At 40.7% G+C, this 25770-nt stretch overlaps 2 protein-coding genes across 6 annotated transcripts in view; one reads left to right on the top strand and one right to left on the bottom strand.

Annotated features, from left to right (window-relative positions):
- Window positions 1-7461, bottom strand: part of brd8a (bromodomain containing 8a) — a 16417-nt gene extending 8956 nt beyond the window's left edge. For 2 of the 5 annotated variants that reach the window (XM_076273806.1, XM_076273807.1), the window contains exons 1-12: window positions 7178-7461; window positions 6420-6513; window positions 6254-6323; window positions 5877-5926; window positions 5593-5715; window positions 5125-5205; window positions 4544-4608; window positions 4122-4264; window positions 3637-3801; window positions 3159-3258; window positions 1193-1342; window positions 438-598 (exon numbers count right to left, since the gene is read on the bottom strand). In XM_076273806.1, the coding sequence (XP_076129921.1) occupies window positions 438-598; window positions 1193-1342; window positions 3159-3258; window positions 3637-3801; window positions 4122-4264; window positions 4544-4608; window positions 5125-5205; window positions 5593-5715; window positions 5877-5926; window positions 6254-6323; window positions 6420-6513; window positions 7178-7196 (1221 nt within the window). In that variant the 5' untranslated portion in view covers window positions 7197-7461. The remainder of the gene's footprint in view (window positions 1-437; window positions 599-1192; window positions 1343-3158; window positions 3259-3636; window positions 3802-4121; window positions 4265-4543; window positions 4609-5124; window positions 5206-5592; window positions 5716-5876; window positions 5927-6253; window positions 6324-6419; window positions 6514-7177) is intronic. The other 3 variants (XM_076273808.1, XM_076273809.1, XM_076273810.1) reach the window with 3 other exon arrangements.
- A 951-nt stretch (window positions 7462-8412) lies between these two features.
- LOC143111427 (uncharacterized) lies at window positions 8413-17833 on the top strand. Its single transcript, XM_076273665.1, has 5 exons — window positions 8413-8522; window positions 12908-13249; window positions 13684-13923; window positions 14320-14445; window positions 17450-17833. Exons 1-5 carry the CDS (start codon window positions 8429-8431, stop codon window positions 17536-17538), a joined length of 891 nt encoding a protein of 296 aa, XP_076129780.1. The 5' UTR covers window positions 8413-8428; the 3' UTR covers window positions 17539-17833.
- The last annotated feature ends 7937 nt before the right edge of the window (window positions 17834-25770 follow it).

Genomic DNA, 25770 nt, shown 5'->3' with positions numbered 1-25770 from the left:
CGAGATGAATGGGTAGGGAGATGGGCGCAGAACTTTATGTAGAAGTTATGATTCAATTTAATCATATTATTTACTTTTCTCGCAAACCGTTCACCACAGCAATTCGCCGCAAACATTGTTTAAAAGCTGAGAAAAAGCTCTTTCATGTGATGTGATACATCGCACTTTCTATCTTGCCATGCGCTGTCATTTTCTCCACTGAGTAAAACTGAATTAATTTGCATTGTGATGCTAAGATTATTTTGACAGGTCATAGGCTAAATGAAAATTATCGCTATTAGACGGATGCAAAGCAGAATATTGAAAGAAGGGGGCACCAAGGCAACAGTGGCCTGTAAACTTTTGATTTTCAATGGGGCATCAGGGCCAACGCAAGGGGCAACGTCGTCGTGGCCGCCGTGAAATTCCTACCCTGATCATGGCCCAGCGTACAGTACCTTGTTCTCCATTATGGCGATGATGTCTCCCATGGTGTCCAAGTCCAGCTCATCCTCCATGTAGGACACATTCATCAGGTCCTCCTCGCCCAGGGTCTGCTTCACTTCAGCTGAATGTGAGAGGAGGCCCTTAGTCCCACAGCCTGACAACCCATCACTACCTACACACATGCAAACAACAACCGAACACAAATATCAAGCAATTCCCAACCAGAAGCTACACACAGTCAATTTGAGGAATTTGTAGTGTATTTGTAGTCGTAGTAGCGGCAAACCATGTATTAAGTACGTATAGTGACTGAGTAATATATTACCTACAATGTCTCAGTTGATTATTGGAAATTATAATAGTAAAACAGAAAGTTCTGTATTTTACAAAGCAAGATAAGTATACTAAGTTAAACCCAAGACAGCTCTATCTAAAACCATGTTCTAGGTCTAACCAGGTTTACTGCTTGGTAATGTACTCCCAAGTTCATGGAATGTGCAGTGGTGTTCAGCATTACCATTACCACCTCTGTGATCTTCTCATTATTATATTTCTGTTCTGTATTCTTTTCACCATGACAAGTTTTGTTATTTTCAAAGTACATTTTAAGAATCACGTGTGTGCAGAGAGAAAGAAAGAAAGTTAAGAAAGAAAGAAAGAAAGAAAGAAAGAAAGAAAGAAAGAAAGAAAGAAAGAAAGAGAGAGAGAGAGAGAGAGAGAGAGAGGTGTGGAGAGATAGGGTGAAAGAGAAAAGAGTGCAAGAGACCTGTGTGGAGATGGGGTGGAGGGTCCATGGCAGGGGCGGCAGAGTCAGTGAGGGGGGCAGCAGGGGCATCTGCTGGGGCTGCGAGGGGCCCCAAAGAGGAGGGGAAGTGAGCAGGACCAGCCTCCAGCAGACGAGACAGCGTGGGCGCTCCTACATAGCCGCATTAGCAAGCACACAGTCAAGGGCACACACACACATAGAAACACACACACACACACACACACACACACACACAGGGTCATACAGCGAGAAAGCAAGCAAGGCCTTACGCAACATACACAGACATATGCACACACACACACACACACACACACACACTGATAAACAAGCACTCAAGACACTTTAGAACAGTAAAGCAAAGCTAGAATACACAAGAACTGCATACACAATGCTGAATGTTTTTCTAAGGACACACATAACATACAGTTCCATTCAAAAGTTTGAGGTTACTTACAAATGTTCTTGTTTTCTATAAAAAATGCAAATGGTGGTATCTTTCTCAAAAGCAATGTTTGAAGGACATTATTCCAATTCAAACATGTCTAACTTTACCAATGACTATATTTCATTTTGCTCTATTCAAACTCACTGTCAAACCAGGCTGGGACAAGGAGATGTTCGAGCTCACAGTTGTTAATGGCCGGGGCTCAAAGGGGCCAGAATGAAAGAACGCTTGCCTCACCATTATCAGGGTGAAATCCCACGCACAATACCACCTCAATGTTAACATCATGCCCATAGATATACAGTGCCTATAAAAAGTCTTCAGCCCCATGCTAAAGTTGACTAAAAAGAGGAATAAAAAAATTCATCTTTTGGAAATGGATCTTAATGCCTTAATTAAAAATATGAGGAAAAATCAAACCTTTAAGGACACCAATTTTTGTGAATGAATAATGTATCGTAAATAAATCAATGTGATTTATTAAAATAACCCCACATCATCACATACCCTTTACCATATCTCACGATTGGCATGGGGTACTTTCCATAAGATCATCTCTCAAATCAAACCAGCTATTAGGCTAACTGAAATAAAACCATCCCAATCTCTAGGTATGTTGATGGGTATGTGATGATGTGCTGTTAATTTTAATTCCAAAGGCCAAGGGAACTTTATCAGGATATATAGTACCCTGGATCCATGAAATAACTGGCCTTTAAAAATAAAAATCTGCCTGCTTCTATGGAAATTTAACACAGGGGTATGAATACTTATGCACCCTGTATTTTAATGAAGAACATTTATTTATTTACGATACATTATTCATTCACAAGGAAAATTGGTGTCCTTAAAGGTTGGATTTTTCCTCATCTTTTTAATTAAGGCATTAAGATCCATTTCCAAAATATTATTTTTTTTATTCCTCTTTTTAGTCAACTTTAGCATGGGGCTGAAGACTTTTTATAAGCACTGTAACCTCGTTACCACATTGGTCTCCATCCAGACATTCATGTTCATTTGAGCCAGCGGTATTTTGTATTTAAATATAATTGAATGCAGCAGTGTTGTGGATGATACTTTCATGTGCTGACCATTTTAGGTTAATTGCTAGCAATGCAGTTTTTGACATAAAGTGACTAGTTATCTTGTTCTGGCACTGAATAACCCTAACCTGACTCAGATAATCCTGTCTTCCACTTTGACACCGCCTCAAGCCCTGCTAAGCACAGGGACAATAGCCCTGAGGAAGCCCCACTGAGCCACGACCAGCACCACACGTGATAGTGGGAACAGTTAGACGCAGCACGGCTTATCTTGCCCGGCTTTGGCCCGATAGTTGGAGCATGACTGCTACACATACTGTGTGTTTTCATGGGGGAAAAGTCCCACATATTTAGGAAAGTCCCAAACTTTTGAATGGTAGTGTATACAATTGCAGGGAAAAGCTTGTAGTTCACGAATGATAAGAGATTTGCATTTATGGACATTTTGCCTGTTATCTGCTTTGTTCCAGTACTGTACCTGAAGCAGCCTGAGAGGCAGGTAATGCTGTTGCTGTCACCTGGAGGTCGATACCATGCATTCCTGTCATGTTACAGGTTGGAAGGTCACCGTCAGCCACCTAGAAGACACACACACAAGCACACAACCTGTATCCACAAGCCACTGTCCTATACATTCTAACCCTAACAAAATACAGAGAGCAGCATTTAAGCATTGCTTAGTAAAATTGTCTGTCTGGTATCTGGTATGCCAGTTCAATACAATCTGCCCTACATAATCATTACTTAACAATGCCATAATCATCCTAATAAAGATATTTCACTTTTACCAAACGGTAAAAGCGACGGTGCCAGATTAGTATGTGGATTATTATCAAAATAATATAACCTGTACCTACACTTTTCAGACGCGTTTCTATTTTGGTGTTATCCATTCGTTACACCACACAGAGTACTACAGTGTCTAGTGTTTTTTTTGTCTCCTCGTGAACCCTTACCAGTCTGGGGCTGGTGGCCAGGAGGTTGCCCTTCTTCAGCAGCTCAGAGAGCAGAGGGGAGGGGGGTGGTGTGGCCTTCTGAACCAGCAGCCCTCCGAGGCAAGGCTCCGACACGCTCGACGCCGAGACCTCCGGTAAGGGGATGAACACAGCTGTCCCCTGGCCCTTCAAAAAAAAAAAAACTCTTAGAACAAATTACTAACACATCTTCATCTTTTATCGGCAACAGTGTTGATTTTCTTTGATACAAATAGAAAACTATTGAAATGTAGAACTGTAGAAAAGTGTAGACAACTACAATTTCCCCTAGGGGATCACTAAAATACTCTCACTCTTTCTGTCTCTCTCTCTCTCTCTCTCTCTCTCTTTATATATCTTTCTATTTATCTACCTATCTATCTGTGCATCAGAGCTCATTTGACTAACTGGTCTAACACAAAGGTCTCTGGTTAGAGTCTGCTATCAACCCCATGGTTGTGACTCACTGTGGAGCTGGGGTCATCGGGTGTGGGTGTGGGTATGGGCTGGTCACTGCCGGACTGGTCCAGGTTAAGAGAGGCCTCCCCAGGAGGCGAGCCCACAGCCACACTGGGCATTCGTCTGGGAGTGTTCTTCACTGCCTGTCTGGCTGGAGAGGGAGGGATTAGATAACAGGACACACTATTCTTGAGTGTACTTAACAATTACTTGCTTGGCTTTGGATGTTGTTTTGGGTTGGCCATGCATGACTATATTTGCTTTGTATTGAGAAAGAAAATGAATGCATGGATCGATCGAATTGAATGGATTGATTTTCTTGTTTTGATGTTGTGTGTGTGTGTGTGTGTGTGTGTGTGTGTGTGTGTGTGTGTTTGCCTTAGCCTTAAAATAGTTGAGGGAAGCCCCTCAGTCAAATGTCTTTGGGTACCCTCATAGGCAGTCTCAGTAGCCTTCCTCTTCACCTCGGCCTCCTCATCCTCCTGTTTCTTCTTCCTGTTGAAAACCAATGCCCTTCTTGATAACAAATGTTTCACAACACACTGAGGTAATTACCACACCTTTTTGATCTTAAATTGCTCAAAGAAAAAATAACAAACTCAGAGAAAGACAAGCGAAACTTAAAGAGGCTGGATGGCATCAACAAGACGTCAGGTCGGTCTCATACAGCCGAACAAATATTACAAGAAATGACTGTTCACACACCTTAATGTGATTGGGAACAATTACACAGATAACTGCAAATATTTAAGTTTAAATATATGCGTTATCTCTTGATTTAATGCCTATAGGTCAGTGTTGACATGTGGAGTCCAATTGAACTTATAATTGCGCTTTTAAGATTGCTGTGAACTACAGCAAACCTTATGAGTGACAGATTACACTGCAATCTACAAGCAAACTTTCAGGGAGCTGTCTCCAGTTTGATATGCAGTCTCATGATGTAGATTGACCAAGCTGAGCTGACCAAATGAAAGAACGAGCAGGCAGAGACAGAATGGCAGGCCTTACTGTACGATCTCCCCCCAGAGCTCCTCCAGTTTTGAATCCAGATGTCCTGCCTGAATCAACTCAGCTTCTCTCTTAAGCTTCCTAGGGGGGTTAAACCACAGACTCTATAAGGACTTTTGTTAACCTTACTTACCACAGACAAACCTATGCCTTTTAGATTGTGGATTCAGTCTGTGGATGTAGATTTTAACTTCATTTCCTATTTTCATCTATGCAGTTACATGAAGTATTATGATCTAACTCATCATCTATCATCTAACACATTTTGTTTTGCCTCTCAGTAAAACAAATATTCTATTTGATGCTGTTTAAGTTTACATATGACATAACACCCTTATAACATATAACAATATTGACAATAATTGTTTCCCCAATAATGAGTCCCCAGACCCTACATCTTGATGTGGGTCTGGCTTGTCAGGCTAGAGTACAAGTACAGAGACAACGAAATGTACTTTACTAACTAACCTGTGCTTCTCCTGAGTGTCCCTGATCAACCTCTTGAGCTCCTCAATGCGTTCCGCTGTTAGTTTCCGCACAATCACATCCTCTATCGTTTCCACAACCTCTCCTTTCTCTCCACGCTTTCTCCTGTTGGGAAAAAGCATCATGATAAGCATTCAACATGCTACACCCACAGAGTCTGTTTTCAACCATTAATGTAATAACTCTTAAAGTTGCAATCTCAAACCAAAATGAGTTTCTGCAAATGGGATTTGTCATAGAACTATCAGAATCTGCTGTTGTCTTACTTTGGAGCTTCGGTTGTCTCCAGGAGCTCAGAGTACTGGGAAGCACAATGCTGAGAAATGGGTGGAAGAACAAGACAGGGCATTAGTCCTGACAGACATGCAGGCTGTCTTTCTGCTCTTGCTGCTGGCTGGAGCCTCCAAAGGTATGCAGCTTGTGAACAGATTCCACTTCCTTTGCTGACAGCAACGATTGTCAGTCAGGAGTATTTTACAGTTTTTCACAATTGCTAAAATACTAAACTCCATTCTCTGAACCAAATTATCAGTCCTGTTTACTGCTCAATTATAAATAATGTGCATTTTGTTGTGTATGATTTGTTGTAACCTACTTTTCTTATAAAAAAAAAACAGACTTTAGTTCTGTCAGAAGTGATTACCTTTTGGGAGAACCAGTCAGGTGGCCGTCCAGGCTCTGCAAAAGGTCTGATGGCTCGACTGACAGACACCCTTTGACAAAATACCAGAGGCATAGCCCTATGTAAGTCAGAACATCAGATAATTTCAGTGTTACATACATACACACATACAACACTGTTCATATACCAATTCTGGTCTCCGCTCTTCATAACCGAGGAGGCCAGGCATAGCTTCTCCCTCACCGACCATGGCTCTGTGGGTCCCAATGATAACTTGTGCTCTGCAAGAGTAAACAAAACAAAAATCACCATATTCACTGTGTTTCAATTCATTCAATGTGTTACTTAAACTCTAAACCAATTTCGTAAATAGGCTACACCTTTTATGCAGAAAAAAGTAATTGGAAAGGATTTTTTAGAGAAACGGCGAGTCACCAAGAATTAAAGTCTGCAAGACAAGACATCACTAGTCCTACTGGGCCCACCAGCTTTTTTCACATGTGCACACACGTAGCCTATGCATTTGGGACTATAGGAATGTCATGTCAGATCAGAACAGCTGCTATTTTTGCAGTTGTTGCCGAGTGTTTTGTGACAGGCTAGTTCGACCGCAAGATAGCCTACGCAGTATGCACTAGGACTACTGTAAGATTTCTTCTCTGCGCTCTCTTATAAACTGCTGGATAACAGCCAGGTAGTGGCCACGCAGAATGCGTGGATATCCACGCATTACAGTCAAGATCTCATCGCATACCTGTCACATTGGTCTTCCAGGTAATCTAATCAGCCAATGAGCATCTTCCTCAATAGGGATACCCTGGTTGACTTGCTGTGTCACATTTCCACTCAGTTCATTTATATTTGCATTATTTGCATGTCATCTATAGTGTACAGCATGTTAATGTAAGGAGTATTACGATTTAGAAAGTAAGAATAAATACTCACTTCCAACACCGCTCGCCATTTTGTCATGATTGAATTCTTCTTAGGCAAGACTACTTATTCATAGGCGACAATGCGGGAACGTTACCCGGAAATTTTCACTTGCTTCTCGGGAAATGTAGGCACTTCCAGCATATTTACAGGCGTTATTTTAGGAGCATCAACACTGCTCTCAAATACATTTTACAAATACACGGTTATCATCATATTGCCCCACTGAGATGTAAGCTATAGTAAGCCCGGAAGAGACACGCCGTTTTTGCAGATCGGTTTGTTTTTGTCTTAACATGTCATCATCCGGAACTGCACCTTTGGAGGCAGTAGTGGTCTGTTCTCTGTGCACAATGCACTGAATCACATAGCATGATTTGAAGAGCATGATAGAATGCCAAATTGACACATTTGCAAGCACTGTTTATTAATTTCAGTCACTTTGATTGAACTGTAGTACATATTTCTAGCACTACACTCACTGCATATACTTCTCTTTCAATAGCCTAGCCTACATTATTAAACTAATAAAAGTAAAAATGTGCCATTTGCCTGCTAATGCTTGTATTGTAATGTATTAGGCTACAGTGTGGTCTCTACTGTTATTTATAGACTAATAAAGATGAGGCCTATCAAGATTTTGTTTGTGACTTTAATCTGACTTTTCGGTCACCCATCACACCCATCTTTGGTTGGACATGATTGTTCTTACATGTGTGTGTTTGGGTGCTGTGGATGATGAATCCTTAAGTCTTGAGGAATGCAAAATATTCCAATTACTACCATGATGGATTACAACCATGATGGATACAACTTCCCAGTAACTGACTGTTCATTATACCTTGTGACACGTGATGATTCGGCTTTTGTCAATCACAAGGACTGTAGCACACTGGCATTGTTTAAAAAGAGAATAAGCCAGCAGGTTTAGCCAAGTTCAGAATGGGAAGCCATGGGCTGCCTGCATCTGAACCTTGTGTGGGGGGATAAACGTTCAACTTATACAATATGTCCACAATATTTCAGATGTAGAACTGTTAATCCGTTGATTACCTGCCATACATAGGCATATCTTTTTAAAAACCTTTCTTCTCTAGACATTACAGGTGGCAATATAACCATAGTCTATTTTCCACGTAAGCCACTTCCCTTGTGAAACCACTGCAACAAAACAAATAGGCCTACACAAGCGGAAATGACCAAAAAGACTTACTTGACCTGATACTTGACATAAACATTTAGTGAACAGTGTCAGTGAGACAGATGATTGGGCTTTTCTGTGGCATTCTTCCATCTCCTCTGCACACAGACATGCAGGCTGTCTTTCTGCTCTTGCTGCTGGCTGGAGCCTCCAAAGGTATGCAGCTTCATCTACATCAGCAATGTATGCGCTTTGAGTATCTGCAGCTTTACTTTAAGGTTACAGCTTTTGGGTAGACTGGGTATATGTGAACAGATTCCACTTCCTTTGCTGACAGCAACAGTTTTTCACCATTGCTAAAATACTAAACTCCATTCTCTGAACCAAATTCTCAGTCCTGTTTACTGCTGAATTTGCTGAAGTTGCCTGAACACATTTCTTGAATCAATCACCCTTTTGGCAAAACCTTAAACAGTTTTCACATGTAAAACACGATTTGCAGATCTCATAGACTCTTTTTGCAAAACTCTAAACACATTCTCATGTAATAAGACACATGTTGCATTGTGATGCACTTGTGATGCATAATAGTAGCCACAAGTGGCAACAGATAAACACAAATATAGAGCACAGATGTCATACATTAAACACAACTACTCAAAATTGATCACACTTGTTTCAAATGATGTGACACAACCAATAAGCTATTCAGAGTGTACACAGGTTGCTGAACAGTGCAGGTTCATATCAACAATGGACCGAAACTATCAGTGAGGCATTCAGATTACATTGTTGGCTGTAAATGTAAATTGTAAATGTAAATTTGTAAATGTAAATTCAGGTTTCTAGGCCAAGTATACTTGCGTATACAAGGAATTTGATCTCTGCATTTATCCCATCCTTGAATTAGTGAACACACAGAGCACACACTCAAGTGAAGCACATACTAACCCGGAGCAGTGAGCTGCCTTGCTATAGCGGCGCTCGGGGATGAGCGAGGGTTTAGGTGCCTTGTGCCTTGCTCAAGCGCACTTCAGCCGTTCCCACTGGTCGGGGATCGAACCGGCAACCCTTTGGTTCTAAGCTCAAAGCCCTAACCAGTAGGCAACGACTGCAGTATACTGCTGTAGACTGCAATGTACTTCTCATTTGCAGTGCTGAATGCCTGTCTTTTCCAGTATCAGTTTTACACAATTGCTAAAACACATTTTTTGAAACCTTCCACCCTTTTCTCAAAATTGTAAACAAAAACCCCCATTCTCAATACTTTATATGTACTGGATTTACAGTAAATATTGAATCCACTGAGTTATGAAATATGTTTGCTTTGTGGTCCGTGTAACGCTTTGCAGTGCTTTGTTCTATTTGCTCCATCCATCTGATCCAAATAAAAAATGTGTTCAATAATCCAATTCTCAATTTTTTTTAACTGGTCAGCAAATAGATAATTGCTGCTATTTTCTAAATGTGTCATTAGTCACGCAAGATAAAGAAAAAGACAGAAACTGGATTGGAAACAAAAGTAAAATTCAGTTAATATTGGATTTTTGCCCTTTTTACTGTTTTTGGTGAACCACAAGCGTAGGGGGTTGCCCTGATACATATTGGCGCGCGGTGTTGGTGATCACATTTTATCAGCGGATGTAGAGATGGAGGCCTATCAAACACAGTTCAGCTTGCATCAAGGTGCCAAGCGATTGATAATGTCAGTTCGAGATCAAAACTTCAGATGCAGAGGGAGACATTGCTGCATTCTGATACCTATGAGTACGTGTGTAGAATGTTCATGTTCTGGGAGGCTTTGGAGACCTACATGATCCAATGGACTTGAGCCGTAGCCTATAGCAATGTAGGCTATTTGCTGTTGAAATTAATAAATAGATAAACTGATAAATTAGGCATATACTCACTGTTGTGTCTTCGTTTAGCCTAATGAAACATAGTCTAGCGTAAAGTGTTAAATAAGCAAAAATGTCCCATGTCAAACAGTGCTTGGGGTAGCCTCTATAGCCTAGACTGACGTCGATGGCAAAGAATTCTGCTTTGGGGAATTATTTGCTATGGTATGGCATGGCCATGGTATTCAAATATACTGTAGATATGTTCAACATAGGGCTGAAAGTTATGTTTAACGTACCATCTCCCAAAAATCGGCGAAGTTTTAGTTATTAATCACTAAAGTAATGAGTCAAAATCACGCACAACTTAGGCGGCGCTCTTCCACCATCTAGCCTGGCCCAGCTAGATGGTGTTCTCCCCCAGGTGCTCGTGGTTCAGTCCAACCAAAAGCTCAAAAAAGGAAAATTAGAAAATTGACGCATCATTTCAATTTTTAACTTCTGAACAGAAAACCGTAACTGTGCTTAATTGAAAATCAAAATATGCAACAATAACCCATTTACTGTGCCGTCCTAAAGAATGGATAACGGATTTTTAAGCCTATTTTTATATTTTTTCATGTGAATTCTGCAAATAGAACATAGCACTGCAAAGCGTTACACGGACCCTTTGTTTTGTTTTGTTTTTTAGATGCAAAATCTATTACTGTACTGTAAACAATGCAAATTTCTCCTGGATATATATGCACTGCCCTGAACACTGTGTTTTCCATTTTTTGATGTAGTGTCTTGACTGCTCAGTGTTTTCATTTTGACTGCTTTGTGAGATGATCTGAAGACAGTGTTTGGTTTTGAGCACAGGTACGACTGTTTTGAGTTGATTGTTCATTTTTGCAGAGGGTGGCAAAGGTTTTGGGAATGTAGTTTGAGATTTGGGATTTGTGATTATAGTTTTGAGAAAAGGGTCCAGGTTTCAAAAAATGTGTTTTAGCAATTGTGAAAAACATGTTATTTTCACCTTGACAATAAAGGTGGGCAATGAAAAGTCTGTCTTTTCATACAGACTGCTACAGCTCATTCATTAAAATATATCAAATACATACATACACATCTCCTATTATTACTACAAAAAACACTGCATCAGATTTGTTAAAAAATCAAACAAAAAAAACTTTGAAATGCTATGTACTCAGCTAAATTATCTATGCAATGTCATTCAGCCGTTGACCTTGAATGTCATGCTCCTCATATATACCCATGAAAGCTGCCACTTTCTTATGCAAGTTCATATACTGTAGGCCCACAAGGAGGTTTTGAGCAACAGTGTACATGATGTATCCAAAATGTATGACAAAAGTGTTTATAATGTGAGACGAATGTTTGCTTTAGAGATGTGTTTATGACATTTTGAATGGTGTGTGTCATTTTGCTGGAGATTTGAGGTATTTTGCACTTTGTGTGAGCAATTGTGGGGTTTCCATGTAGGTGAGGTGACCGTTGCACTCCATAGACTAAGTAGACTATATCTATTTATTTTGATAGTCTTTCATACTTTAGTCCAGCTGTTGGCTGTGTAACAATCAGTCAGCTTATGTGCTTTTCACTACCATTACAGCTACAACCAATGTCAGCAGATGTGTAGGAGGATAGTCACAAGAAAGAAACTAACACACTGTGCTGAGACCTTCTAGCAGAGCTTCCTGTGAGAAAAGTACGAATAGAATAGAATAGAATAGAATATACTTTATTGTCATGCCTGCATGAAAATTATCTTTGGTCTCACTGATAGGAATAGTATAAAACACAGAGGAAACATAGAGTAGACACATTCATTCCATTGCACACAGACATATACACGTATCCACAGGATTAAACCACTGTTCTAGCTTAAAAACATGTTCAACATAATCAGATATACTGTCGTCCTTGTGAAACAGTCCCACTAGTGCCATATCATCTGCATATTTGAATAATTTAAAAGTACTAAGATGTAGTGTCATTTCATTTGTAAGAACACATCCTTGAGGGGCCACTGTATTAAGTATTTCATTAGAGGTCATGTCCCTGGCACACACTTGCTGTGGGCGGTCGGTTAGGAAGTGCTTGATCCAGTGCACCTATGGGCTATGATATGGTCCCGCATCTGCGTCCCGCACACGCGGCACTCATTTTTACGGCATTTAAGAGTAGAGACAGAGGGCAGCTGGTCCAGGATGAAGCAGCTAGAGGCCCAAATCTCCCTATAGAATTTAAGTCCTGTCCCACCATCAGTAGTTTTAAATCAAATGTAAAGATCCATCTATTTTCTTTGGCCTATATAATGTACATTAATTTCTCCCCTTGTTTGTTTATTTATCTTATTTCTATTTCTTTCAGCATTATATTAACTGACATCTTTAACTTTACTATACATCTTTCTCTAGGCCTATAGTAGTTTCAGTAACCATATGTTCTTTTATCTACAATCATAATCTGTTTATTATTATTATTTTGTATTTTTCATTTATTTATTTATTTTTGTAATTTATATTTTTATTTTTATTACTGTATTTACTTTTTTTCTGTGAGCACCTTAGGTCAATTACATTCCACCTTGAAATCTGCAACACTGAGATTCAGTATGTCTGTGGCTGATTGCATATGTTACAACAAAACAAAATACATTTCAATACAGCATTCCTTCCAGTATTTTATATTTTTTAAATCCTGTGCATGTGAGTATCAGGAATCATCACTGCTGTAACTCTACTGTCTCACCTGCAGGCCTGGACTCCATCTGTGATGCTACTCGGGATGCTGCATGTTATGGGGCTCTGGGAGGACCTGTGTACCTGCTGCTGACAAGCAGAACCAGTGGACATGACCTGAGGTTATCCAGTAGAAACCGCACCGTTTTTAGATTCAGAAAATTCAGGACAGTGTTCCATGATGAGTTCAACACCACATCATTCCTCCAGAGGTGGCAGTTTGTTCCTGATAACTGGACCCTGATGATAAAGATAAACCCTGCAGAGAGGAGAGACTCAGGGACATACAGAGTGGAGGTCTATGAGGAATCAACAGGAATGAGAGTGGGAGATCACCGAGTTCAGCTGATCATTGATGGTAAATAGTTTCCTGTAGGCCTACATAACAGGGGAGTTGGCAACTTGATGGTGCTCCATCTAGTTTTTTATTTATTTCATGGTTAATTATCTATATGCAGTATTTATTTAAATGTTGCTTTTACATTGTACAGTGGAGTTAATGATTTTCTTTATTTAGACTATTGCCTGCTAAGTCAATGGCTACAGTAAATGGTGTTATTAATGATACTTCTACTGGTGCACTTACTTTGTAACTGTTTCCATTGTTGTTTCTTTTTTCATAATAAATATTCTACACTCAATCCTAATCTTTGTCACCAGTAGGTCTGGACTCCATCTGTGATGCTACTCGACCCTCTTAAACTGTCTAGTTGAGTTTGATATGGATGTGTGTATCATAGCTTTGCAGATGATGCCATTTGAATTCTTATTAGAGTCTGTCTCCTTCATCAGCCCCTGTATCTGATGTGAACCTGTCAGTCAGTTGTTCAGCCAATGGGAAGAGGAGGGCAAGGTGCTCCTCCAATGGGGACAGTCCTCAGTACAGCTGGTTTCTGGATGGGCAGCGTCTGAGTGAGGCTGATCTCAGGCCAGATAATCAGACTCTGCTGAATGTGACTGGAGAACTGACCTGCAGCGTCAGGAACCATGTCAGCAGCGCAAACACCTCAGCTCAACTTGTGGTGTGCTCTGGTAAGCTTCTTTTAGGTTCATGATGATGTCAAATGTCTGTTTTGAATCACAAGTCAATAGTGTGTGTGTGTGTGTGTCAACTTGGGTTTGATTTGCTGTAGACCTCTGATAGAAATAGGTTTTGGTTTCGTTTTGTTTGAAGACTGAAGCCATAGGGCTCTTGTATTAGGATAAATACTACTCCCTCTGGGTTAACTTCCCCAGGTTTGTCACTAAACCACATCCTTTGAAATACACCCCAGAGGTACATACTGATTGATAGTGACACAGAGCACATTAACATGAGACTTAGAATGTTCTCATAGTCCTCAGTAATAAATAATACACTGAGGTTTGTATTGGTGAACAACAGCCATTTTGAAATCAAACTTGTGTTTTTCTCCTTCCTCTCCGAAGCTGCTGCTGCTGCTGCCTGCTCTCCAGTGTTCATCAGTGCGTGGCTGGCACAGTTCATCATCCTCACATCACTGCTGGTGGGAGGGCATTGCCTCCACGTACGAAACAAGAGATTGCACACTCCAGGTCAACATACACACCTTTAATGTGCCAAGTTGTGATCTGTTCTGGGGCCGTATTCACAAAGAATTTTAAGGCTAAAAGTAGCTAAGTGGCGAATTTAGGAGCAACTCCTAGAAATAATGGGCGTGTGCACTCCTAACTTTAGGACTCCTAATTTTTTTCACTAAAAGTAATTCACAAAGCATTTTAGACCTAAAAGTAGCACCTAAGTCTGGGACAGCTTAAAAGAAGTCAAGAGGACTCCTAACTCACTAAGACCTATTCACAAACAGCTTTTTGCGGCATTTCACGTCGCGATGTTTTGAAATGCGTATGCGGCAACAGGAGCTTCCAATCGCGAGGGAACAATTTTGCATTCATAAGGGAAGCAATAACGCCACCAACAACAACCAAAACTACTCATTGTTAACATGTAAATTAAATGTAACATTTCATTGTGAATCAAATTAAAATGTTCTCCTCTTTGCAAACGTAGGCATATGGTGACAGATTAATTTAATAATGTTGCAATGATACTGCATCAATCCGTAGGCCTATTCTAGGCTATTTGTTTTGCCTTACTCTTTATTCATTTAGGCTAGGCCTTTTTATTCAGTTATTCATCATCTTCCGTCCTTCGCACTACTTGTGTAGCGCACGCATTCTCAGACCTGTCACCTGTCACTCATCATCGTAAGGGAGGTGTTTGGAATCATTCCCGCGTTACAATCATCAGCCAATCAAGGTGGTCACTTTAGTCAAGCCAAAGAGTATAGAAGTAGCCTAACTAAGTTACTTCTATACTCTTTGGTCAAGCTCGTGCATGAGTAATGACGTCATCCATAGCAACAAAGACTCAGAGAGCTGTGCTAGACCCACTGCAGCACCCACAGCCACACACACAGGCGCGCGCGCACACACACAGAGAGGGAGAGAGAGAGGGGCCTGTTGCTCACACAGGCTCCAGCTGCTCACAGAGGCCCCAACTTGGGCCTAGATGCTTGTAGAGACACAGAGAGCTGTGCTAGACCCACTGCAGCACCCCCCCACACCCACCCACAGGCCCCAGCTGCTCACATAGGCTCCAACTTAGGCTGAGGCCTTGTGAGAGGCCTACTAGCTACTGCTGACCTCTGACTTGACCCCTGATGCTTGGAGAGGCTTGGGGAAGAGTGCTTGTGCTCACACAGGCTGCAGCTACTCACAGAGGCTCCAACTTGGGCTGAGGCCTTGTCAGAGGCCTACTAGCTACAGCTTGACCTCTGGTTTGACCCCTGATGCTTGGAGAGGCACAGAGAGGCCTAGGAGAGAGTGCATGTTCTCACACATGCTGCAGCTGCTCACAGATGCTCCAAAGACTCCTCTGTGACCTGCGCGCGCGTGTGTGACCCTGAGAGCACACACACACCGCCGTGCAGCCAGAGAGGCCTGTTGAAGGCCCAGCACAGCTCACACACACTCTGGGAGCGCACACACACACGCTGGGAGCACACACACTCCTCTCTCTCCCCTGCGCACGCCTGTCTGACCCCGGGAGCACACGCAGCTCTGTGGCAGCCACACACACACACCTGTGAGCCCCAACTCTCACACACACTCCTCCCTCTGCCCAGTCACAGTGCCTTTGGCCCTGGGCAGCCCCTCACACCACCCTGCAGCCACACACACACACAAACACCCTCCTTCCCAGGGGGCCCAACCCACACCACCTACCCGCCTACAGAGCACCCTAACCCCGCAACAAACTGTCAAAAATACCCCACCGGGGACAAGCAGGCTTAAGCACCGGTAAGTACTGTGCACTGTGCCCCACTTAAACTAACCTCTCAAGGGATAACTCCTTAAGCACGGCCCTTCAAAACCGCCAACCCATGGTCTACCTGTGGACTTAGAAAATTTCAGCGACGAAAAAGGGGAGCTCCAGCACAGGGCCCCCACACCTCACGCTACCTGCCCGGGGAGCGAGCACCCTAAGCCCGCTCAGACACCGGCACACACCCCCCTAGAGAACCAGGCTTAAGCACCGATAAGTACTGGTGCACTGTGCCCCACTTAAACTAACCTCTCAAGGGATAACTCCTTCAGCACGGCCCTTCAAAAACTCCAACCCATGGTCTACCTGTGGACCATTAGGGGCGGTGAGAGGAGTCTGCCCTTAAGAGAGTGACACTCACTCCCATTCATTAGAATAATTTTGGCAAAAAGTTGAACTCCCAGGCAATGCATCCAGTATGTTTTCCCCGAACTTTGGCACTGTTTTTGGGCCTTTTGGAGTATCAGACACATGGTCAGAGTGCATGGAAGTTCCCAGACATCCAGGCTACCCCAGTTGTCATTTTTCCTTACTAAGAGCAGGTCTGAAAGGCTTTGTGAATAACTTTTAAGAGAAAACTCCTAGCTAAAATCTTTTAGTGCGATTTAGGAGTAAAAGGCTATGTGAATACGGCCCCTGATCTGTAATACCGATATATTGTATACTCAGATGTGTTGTTTAGTGCAGTTGTAAATGTAAAACTACTGCACTACTTTCTGTAGGAAATATTTTGCCTGTAATTGTTCTAAGATACTGTTGTGAGCTTTGAGAATGTTAAGCAGTCAGATATTTACATTGGGGATAATAGCCACTGAGTTGTCCCCATTCAATGATAGTGGACGGGGTGGAGGGAAATTTCCAACATCTTCATCCTGTTTATATACTGGTTTGTGTATTGTTGGTGTGAACAGTGGCGTAAGTTCTCTTGATCCCGTGAGGGAAATTTGGTCTCTGCATTTATCCCGATCCGTGAATTAGGGAAACACACTCAGCACACAGTGAACACACAGTGAGGTGAAGCACACACTAATCCCGACGCAGTGAGCTGCCTGCTACAGCGGCGCTCTGGGAGCAGTGAGGGGTTAGGTGCCTTGCTCAAGGGCACTTCAGCCGCTCCTACTGGTCGTGGTTCGAACCTCCGGTTACAAGTCCGAATCGCAGTAGGCTACGGCTGCCCCAGTTCAGTATTACAGTAATGTCAGTTCTCTCCCTCAGATGAGTGTGAGGACCAGGAATTGGAGCTCACTCTGACCTCCAAGAGCCACATTAGGAGGAGTACAATAGAGGAGGTGCAGATGCAGTGACTCTCCACTGGCTCAGAGGGGGTCCAACACCAGAAAAGCTGAAAGAAATAACATTAAAATCACTTATACCTTTAATACATTTTTAATAAAGTCCTTGTAAATTAAGTTTCTGCTTGAGAAATTGTTTTAAACCCAATCAATTACGATGAATCAAGCCATGTTGACTGGAGATTACATGGCTGAATGTTCTGTGTCACTGAATCTCACTGTGTGTGTAGGACATTGTGAAGGTATTCCTGTGACACCCGCAGTCTTGTATGGATGCTTTACCATTTTGTTTACAAATAAAATTGTGCTTATCCGGCACAGGTTGTGCTCATCCAGAAGCTTTCCAATGTCTGTTCTCTTCATTGTTCCATTACTAATGGCTACTCGTCATGTTGTCATTCTGAGTAGGACAAGTGTTGCTTTAAATGGCTCCTCAAAATACTAAACTTTTTATTTTCTAAAATGGCAATTAACTGAAGAAAAATCCCTTTTTATTTCTGCACACATCATGGCACCTTACAAGCCTTGAATGTACACACATTTTACCCTTTTTCAAAGAAAAAAAAAACACTATTGTCTAATCCTGCCATCAAGTGGTGAAAATTAATATTTTTCACCTATTCTCCAACAGCTACCCTGTCTCCATTACTGTGCTTAACAGACATTTTGTAAATCTTGTAGACATCATGCATCTTGTAAACATCATGCTTCCAGTGAAGTAGTTGTGACTGTAAAGTAGACAGAAACAGACCAGATTTTAGTATATAATCAAGTTGTGTGTTGTAATTAAATAAACTAGATGTACCATGTAGCGGTACAAAATATGTCCGCCGCTCAGTCCTGAACATTCTTCTTGTTGTTGAGTGGCCCCCAGGGACCAAACGCTTATTTTCTGTAAAATAAGTGTTTGTATAGCATATATACTGTATAGCATATTCATATAGCATATAATTTACAACATGTAAGTCGCTTTGGACAAAAGTGTCCATCAAGTAACCATAACCCTCACTGTGGCAAAGTTGGTTAATGTCAGTAAAGTCAGTGTCATAATATGGATAAAATCCAAAGCAGTCTTATCGCCTCATCTTATTATGACCGCCGCTAGCAGTCATATAGCGTATCAGTCATATAGGGATTTCCTGAATTTTTGGTGAACGAGACCCGGGACCCCTTTAGTAGGCTAAAGAAAAAACAAATATTGATCCTTCATTTAGGCTGCATTTTCAGTATTGGCGTTACGTAGTTTGTCCACCAGATGGCGCAGCATCTTGCTGCAAGACACACATGCATTACTTGACTTGGTTCCACTTCACTTCCGAAAACGACAACACAACAGTATAGCTTAAAGTTTCACAGCTTTGTGGCTTGTGTATTCATGGTAAACATTGGCTCAAATGTTAATCATGATTTGCAACCTTGACCCCATTTTTGCCCCAAACTGACCAGACTAGCAGGCAGATTCCACCGTCCGTTTTGGGGATCACCCCTGTGAATCAAAGGGAAAAAAAAGAGTGCATTAATCAATGTTATTTACAGAACGTTATCTCAAGATTTTCATGAACCATTATCATTGAATGATGTTGACAAACATTAAAAATCCACCAGGAGACAAAATATTAGCGCAACACACTCGGAAACCATGACCACCTATGCAGTTATAATAACTTGTAGCTGCTAGTTCTAGATGCTAACGTTACCGGGTAACGTTATCTAAATGACTGTCTGATAGTGCTACTACAACCAGAGCCCGTCTTCTCTGCTACAACCAAAAACACCCAGTAACGTTAAGTTACATGGCTATAATACGAAGCTACCCTGAATGAATTAATAAGATGTTGTTTGCCATTATTATTACTGTATGTGTGGCTTGTGAAGAGACTAACATTACTTCAACTGTGTTGGCTAATATTAGCTGACAAACGTTAGCTGCAACCATAGTCTAGGCTACAACCACCACGAAGCATATTTAATTAGCATTGGTGCTAGCTATATGGTCTGCTAATGTCAACCAGCTTGGTATGCTCATTTTAGTTCGTTGTAAAAGTTCGTTTTGTTTCTGTCAGCAGTTCATACCCAGTGAACAAAGAACTATGTTTTTATGAGTCTGTCTTTGTGTATATTTAACATGAACAGTAATTGTAAGTTAATGTTAGCTAACGTTAGTTAGCATGAATGACACAATTGTTAACCTGTTTGAGGCTGAACGAAATTGGCAGGCAGAATATCCATTCATATCATGAAGGGTAGGACCTAGCTTCTACATCTCTGGGTGGACTTTTAAAATCAGTCTGGATAAAACATTTTAAAAAAAGTTAAAGATACATACCTTACGAAATCGCCTGATTTCCATTGCATGCTGACAGCTGGTGGACTGGACGGTTGGAAGAATAACGATGTTTTTTCGAACTCTCAAATAACTATGCAGCTGTGTTTAAGTCACCCAGGTGCTGGGTAGTGTACTCCACGTCAGGTGGGAGAGAGGAGGGGCGCTGTCCTAAACTGTCAACCCAACAAGCTGGGTTACAGAAAATAACCCAACATGAGTAAAAACAACCCCACAAAATGCCCTGACAGCCTCAACCCAACGTTTGGGTTGAGAAAATAACCCAGTATTTTTTAGAGTGCACCTGCAGGGGCGGACCTGCCAGCATGGTCAGGCAATTGCCTGGGGCCTCGGCCTCCAGGGGGCCTCGTCATCCCCGTATCGTATTTCGTTTTTACAGTGCATGAAAATGCACTGTACTGTTCTTCCTAGGCAACTTCTTATTACAGTGCATGAAAATGCACTGTACTGTTCTTCCAAGGCAACAACATCAACAACAACTTCTTATTATTATTCCGCTTACCACTTTTTCCGTACGCAATTTCTCTTGAACAGTTTAACTTAGAAACTTCGTCCAAACTTTGTTACGTAGGTCTTCAAACGGACCAAGCTGCTATGTCTTTTCAACTTTGAAACTGTTATACTTTTTAAACTATTAAAGAAAAACTTTTTAAAAATCCCCATAGACTTAACATTGCCGATTATGACATCATAATACGGCCATTAAGCAATTAGAATCCTATGGCAGGTGTTCAGGCCACCTGCAGCCTCAGGCTTTAAGCATACAATCTGGGTCCATTAAGACTACACATCCTATTCAACTGTTTCCTCTGCCCAAAACTGTTTCAAAATAAAAGTCCTCACTACAATAATCCACTGTTAAACAATGTAACCCATTAAACTACTGAACTTTTTACATTCAACTTTTAAACGGTCTACTTTTAAACTATCATTAAACTATCTATCTATTAAACTAGCTGTCTATCAACAACCTTTAAACTATCTACATTCAACTTTTAAACTTTTAAACTAAATACATTCAACTTTTAAACGGTCTACTGTTAAACTATCATTAAACTATCTATCTATTAAACTAGCTGTCTATCAACAACCTTTAAACTATCTACATTCAACTTTTAAACTTTTAAACTAAATACATTCAACTTTTAAACGGTCTACTTTTAAACTATCATTAAACTATCTATCTATTAAACTAGCTGTCTATCAACAACCTTTAAACTATCTACATTCAACTTTTAAACTTTTAAACTAAATACATTCAACTTTTAAACTAAATACATTCAACTTTTAAACAGTCTACTTTTAAACTATTATTAAACTATCTATTAAACTAGCTGTCTATCAACAACTTTTAACTTGTCATCAACTATGTCAACACTTGTCATCAACTATGACTCCTACCCACTGTAGCTAGTTAGCATGGTTAACATAGTTAGCATGTTTACATTGCTAACATTGTTAACATTTTTAGTAAAACTGCTAAAAATGATTAGCTAGGTAAGCTAAGCCACATGGTTAGCATAGTAAGCATGTTAGCATTGTTAATAATATGCTAGTTAGCATAGTTAACATAACTACTAAAAATGATAAGCTAGGTTAGCTAAGTCACATGGTTAGCATAGTTAGCATGTTAGCATAGTTAACATTGTTAACATAACTGCTAAATATGAATAGCTAAGTTAGCTAAGTCACATAGTTAGCATGTTAGCATTCTTAGTATTTTAGCACAACTGCTATAAATTATTAGCTAAGTTAGCTAAGTCACATAGTAAGCATTGTTAACATAGTTAACAGGATTAACATTATTAGCATTTTTTAAAAAACTGCTAGAAAACATTAGCTAAATTAACTAAGTAACTTGGTTAGCATTATTATCTTTGTTAACATAACTGCTAGCAAACATTAGAGCCATTCCAACTGTCAGTTATCGTCAACTATCTACCTAAATAATTTAACCATTTAAACTATCCACCTATTTAACTGTTCAGTCATTCCAACTATATTAAACCTCATCTACCTAGCAACCAATATAGTTTGTTTTTACTCTGTATGATATTTTACCTCATATTTTTGCATTTTCATGCACTGTATTTCCTTCAGGAAATGCTTTTCTAGTTACAGTGCATGAAAATGCACTGTACTGTTCTTCCTAGGCAACAACTTATGTTTCTTATTATTATTATTCCGCTTACCACTTTTTCCATACGCAATTTCTCTTGAACAGTTTAACTTAGAAACTTCATTCAAACGTTGTAACGTAGGTCTTCAAACAGATCGGGTTGCTATGTCTTTTCAACTTTTCAACTTTTATACTTTTTAAACTATTAAAGAAAAACTTTTTAAAAATCCCCATAGACTTAACATTGTCGATTGTGACACAATACGGCCGTTAAGCAATTAGAATCCTATGGCAGGTGTTCAGGCCACCTGCAGCCTCAGGCTTTAAGCATACAATCTGGGTCCATTAAGACTACACATCCTATTCAACTGTTTCCTCTGCCCAAAACTGTTTCAAAATAAAAGTCCTCACTACAATAATCCACTGTTAAACAATGTAACCCATTAAACTACTGAACTTTTTACATTCAACTTTTAAACGGTCTACTTTTAAACTATCATTAAACTATCTATCTATTAAACTAGCTGTCTATCAACAACCTTTAAACTATCTACATTCAACTTTTAAACTATACACATTCACTAGCTGTCTATCAACAACTTTTAACTTGTCATCAACTATGTCAACACTTTTCATCAACTATGACTCCTACCCACTGTAGCTAGTTAGCATGGTTAGCAAAGTTAGCATGTTAGCATTGTTATCATTGTTAACATTTTTAATAAAACTGCTAAAAATGATTAGCTAGGTTAGCTAAGTCACATGGTTAACATAGTTATCATGCTAGCATGATAGTTAAAATTTTTAACAAAACTGCTGAAAATTAGCTAGGTTAGCTAAGTAACATGGTTAACATAGTTAGCATGCTAGCATTGTTAACATGCTACTTAACATAGTTAGCATAACTATTAAAATGATAAGCTTGGTTAGCCAAGTCACATTGTTAACATAGTTAGCATATTAACATTACTAGCATAGTTAACAAAACTGCTAGAAAATATTAGTTAAGTTAGCTAAGTAACATGGTTAACATGTTAGCATAGCTAATGTTTTATAGCAGTGTTAGCAAAGTAGCATGGTAAGCAGAATTAAAAATCTTAGCATAACTGCTAGTAAACATTAGAGCCATTCCAACTTTCAGTTATCGTCAAATATCTACCTATTGTGGCCGCCCGGCCGTGCGGGGCAGAGTAGTGGGTCAACCAATCGTAACAAAGCAGTCAGACGCAGAGGTTGTAGTGAAACAAACTTAGGAATTTATTTATAATGTGTGGGGAAAAGGGATGGGGAGCAAAGTTCAACTCAAATCTTCAGTGCTGGACTGAGGCAGTCAGAGGACTCGTGTCGGCTTCTAAGACAAAGGAGAGAGAGAGAGACACAAGACAACGTTAGTGGGGAGTTCAGTCCCTGCCACTGACCTTGTCACCCAGCCCTATTGGTTGTCTTGGTTGTTCACGGTTCTTCAGGCTAGGGATGGGTCGCTCGACACACAGTCCCGACACACGTCTCGAGCTTGCGAAACACTAGTGCTTCGAAACACCGCTTCGGAGCCTATCTTGAAATGAGGTTGTCACGTGACCTATTGAAACGAAGCTTCGTTACCTCACTGATACGTCATGCAGGTCTCAAAACACAGCACAGACTCACCCAAATAGGTAAACTGTTAATGCATTAAATAATTATATACATAATGTCTAACATAAGTCTGTGTATCCCCCATCTTCATGCTCTGGCCAGTATATATCAGGCTCTTACGGGCACATCTGTTCCACATGAATGTAACTTTAGCCAGTATGCTAGGCTATATGTAGCCTACATTAGTAGCCTAAACAACGTCAAGAATAGTGCCTATGAAGGAGCTTTTAGCTCGGTTGACTGCACGCTCGACTCCCGATCCGGGAGGATAGCCTACTGTTCGCGGGTGCAGGCAGATACTAAAGTTCATATTTTTAAACGTACATTTTCCAAAGCTGGTGATGTCTTCCGTAAAAAGAGCCGATTAAGCGCCAGCACAGCAGAATAAATCATATTCTGAAATAAAAACATTTGTATTCGAGTATTCGTGCATTTCTGCAAATTCATGCATGTCTGTAATGTTGGTGTAGGGATTTTTATTGACCACCAGATGGCGTTGTGGAGTAGTGTGTCAAAAGCTTCGAAGCATCAAACCAGTTTGGCTGTAGAAGCGCCACTGTTTCAAAAGCCTCGCTTGGCACATCCCTACTTCAGGCCCTCTTTCCTGTTCCAGCCGTCGTAGCTTCCAATAGCACAATCGCTTCAGCCACGTTCCGGCTGAGACTGGCCTTGACGTCTGGTCTCCACTCTTCTTAAGTCTAAGCCAGTCTGCCTGAGGTTTGTCCTGTTGAGCTTTAAAAAGGCAGCTAATTGCCTGACTAACCCTCTGCACCTGGCCAGAGACAGGCACAGACACCTGGGGGGCGGAGCTTCCTAACGCACTGCTCTCAGGTAGTACCGCCCATCTAATACTATGCCTCTCATCTGCCTTTGCTGGCCTGCCTGTAGCCATGTGGGGCACTGATCCCCGACAGAGCCCTCACACTATACACTGCCATTAAACTATTTGAATATCAACATTCATTCAACTTCCAGTCTGTCAACAACTTTTAAACTATTTACCTTCAACTTTTAAACGGTCTACTTTTAAACTATCTATTAAACTAGCTGTCTATCAACAACTTTTAAACTATCTACTGTCTATCAACTACTTTTAAACTATCTACATTCAGCTTTTAAACAGTCTACTTTTAAACTATCAACTTTTATTAAGCCATGCAACCACCATGTCTATCCTAGCATCACCGTAGTAACCATCTCTGTATTATCTGTTTTAATGATACATGATATTTTACATCACAACTTTAGCATTTTCATGCACTGGTAATTCCTTGGAATTGCATTTCTAGTTTTTTTTGTTGTTGTTTTTTTTTTAAATAAATGATCACCGCATCCAAACAATATATTCTAATCCATAATAAAGATTGAAAAAAAATATATTTTGCCTCATGATTGCTCATAAACTCATCATAAAATCAAATGACTGCAGGTCCGCTTCCTGTCACCATAGCAGCAACTAGCTAGTCTGAACGAGGTCTTGGTGAGGTGTGGAGTTGAGCGATTGACAGCAGCCATGAAACGTTTCCAGGGTGGAAGTGATAAAAGAAAAAGAAAAAGGGAGGAGGAAGAATTTAGAAAGAAATTGCCTAAATTAACCAACTTATTCCAGTTGAAGAATTCTTCCACGGAAGAAAGTAATTTGGATAGTGATGCAACAACATCTGCAACATCTGCTGAGCTGGGTGGTGTAGCTAATGCTAGCTGCAGCAACAGTGGCACCAATGCACCACCACCGGCAACTAAACTTGCACTACATATTCTTCTACTGATGATGATGATGATTATGATGTTGATGTTAAATGAAACAGCCGTGAGGGACAAGATCACTGTCCCTCACGACTGTCCACACTGATGCTGGTGGTGCTGCTACGGACACCATTTCAGTAGCAGAAGCTTTGGGTGCAAACGAAACCAGTAACGTGAGTAGCCCTAACACGATACCTAGCACTACAGTGATCAGTGACGACCCTGCAATATGGTCAGACACCATAAGAGATGCAGAGCGAGTTGAAATCATTAAAAAAGGCCCTGTGCAAATTAAGAACTTTGAATTCCCCAAAAAATGCAGATAAACCACCCAGAAGATTCACGGTTGAATTATTACATGACCATGAAAAATGGGAGAAAAAATAAACAGAAAATGTTC

The sequence above is a fragment of the Alosa pseudoharengus genome, unplaced genomic scaffold (assembly GCF_046254945.1).
Source record: "Alosa pseudoharengus isolate Yale_2024_CS ecotype anadromous, Long Island Sound unplaced genomic scaffold, YU_APseudo_1.1 YU_APseudo_1.1_scf_8, whole genome shotgun sequence".
NCBI lineage: Eukaryota > Metazoa > Chordata > Actinopteri > Clupeiformes > Clupeidae > Alosa > Alosa pseudoharengus.
Note: the sequence above shows the minus strand (reverse complement) of the source record. Positions and strands in the feature narration are given on the sequence as shown.

Coding starts and splice junctions, on each gene's coding strand:
- LOC143111427 (XM_076273665.1), top strand. CDS start 8,429: ATGATTGGGCTTTTCTGTGGCATTCTTCCATCTCCTCTGCACACAGAC. Junction 8,523..12,907: donor GCTGGCTGGAGCCTCCAAAG/GTATGCAGCTTC, acceptor TCTCACCTGCAG/GCCTGGACTCCATCTGTGAT. Junction 14,446..17,449: donor CAAGAGATTGCACACTCCAG/GTCAACATACAC, acceptor TCTCTCCCTCAG/ATGAGTGTGAGGACCAGGAA.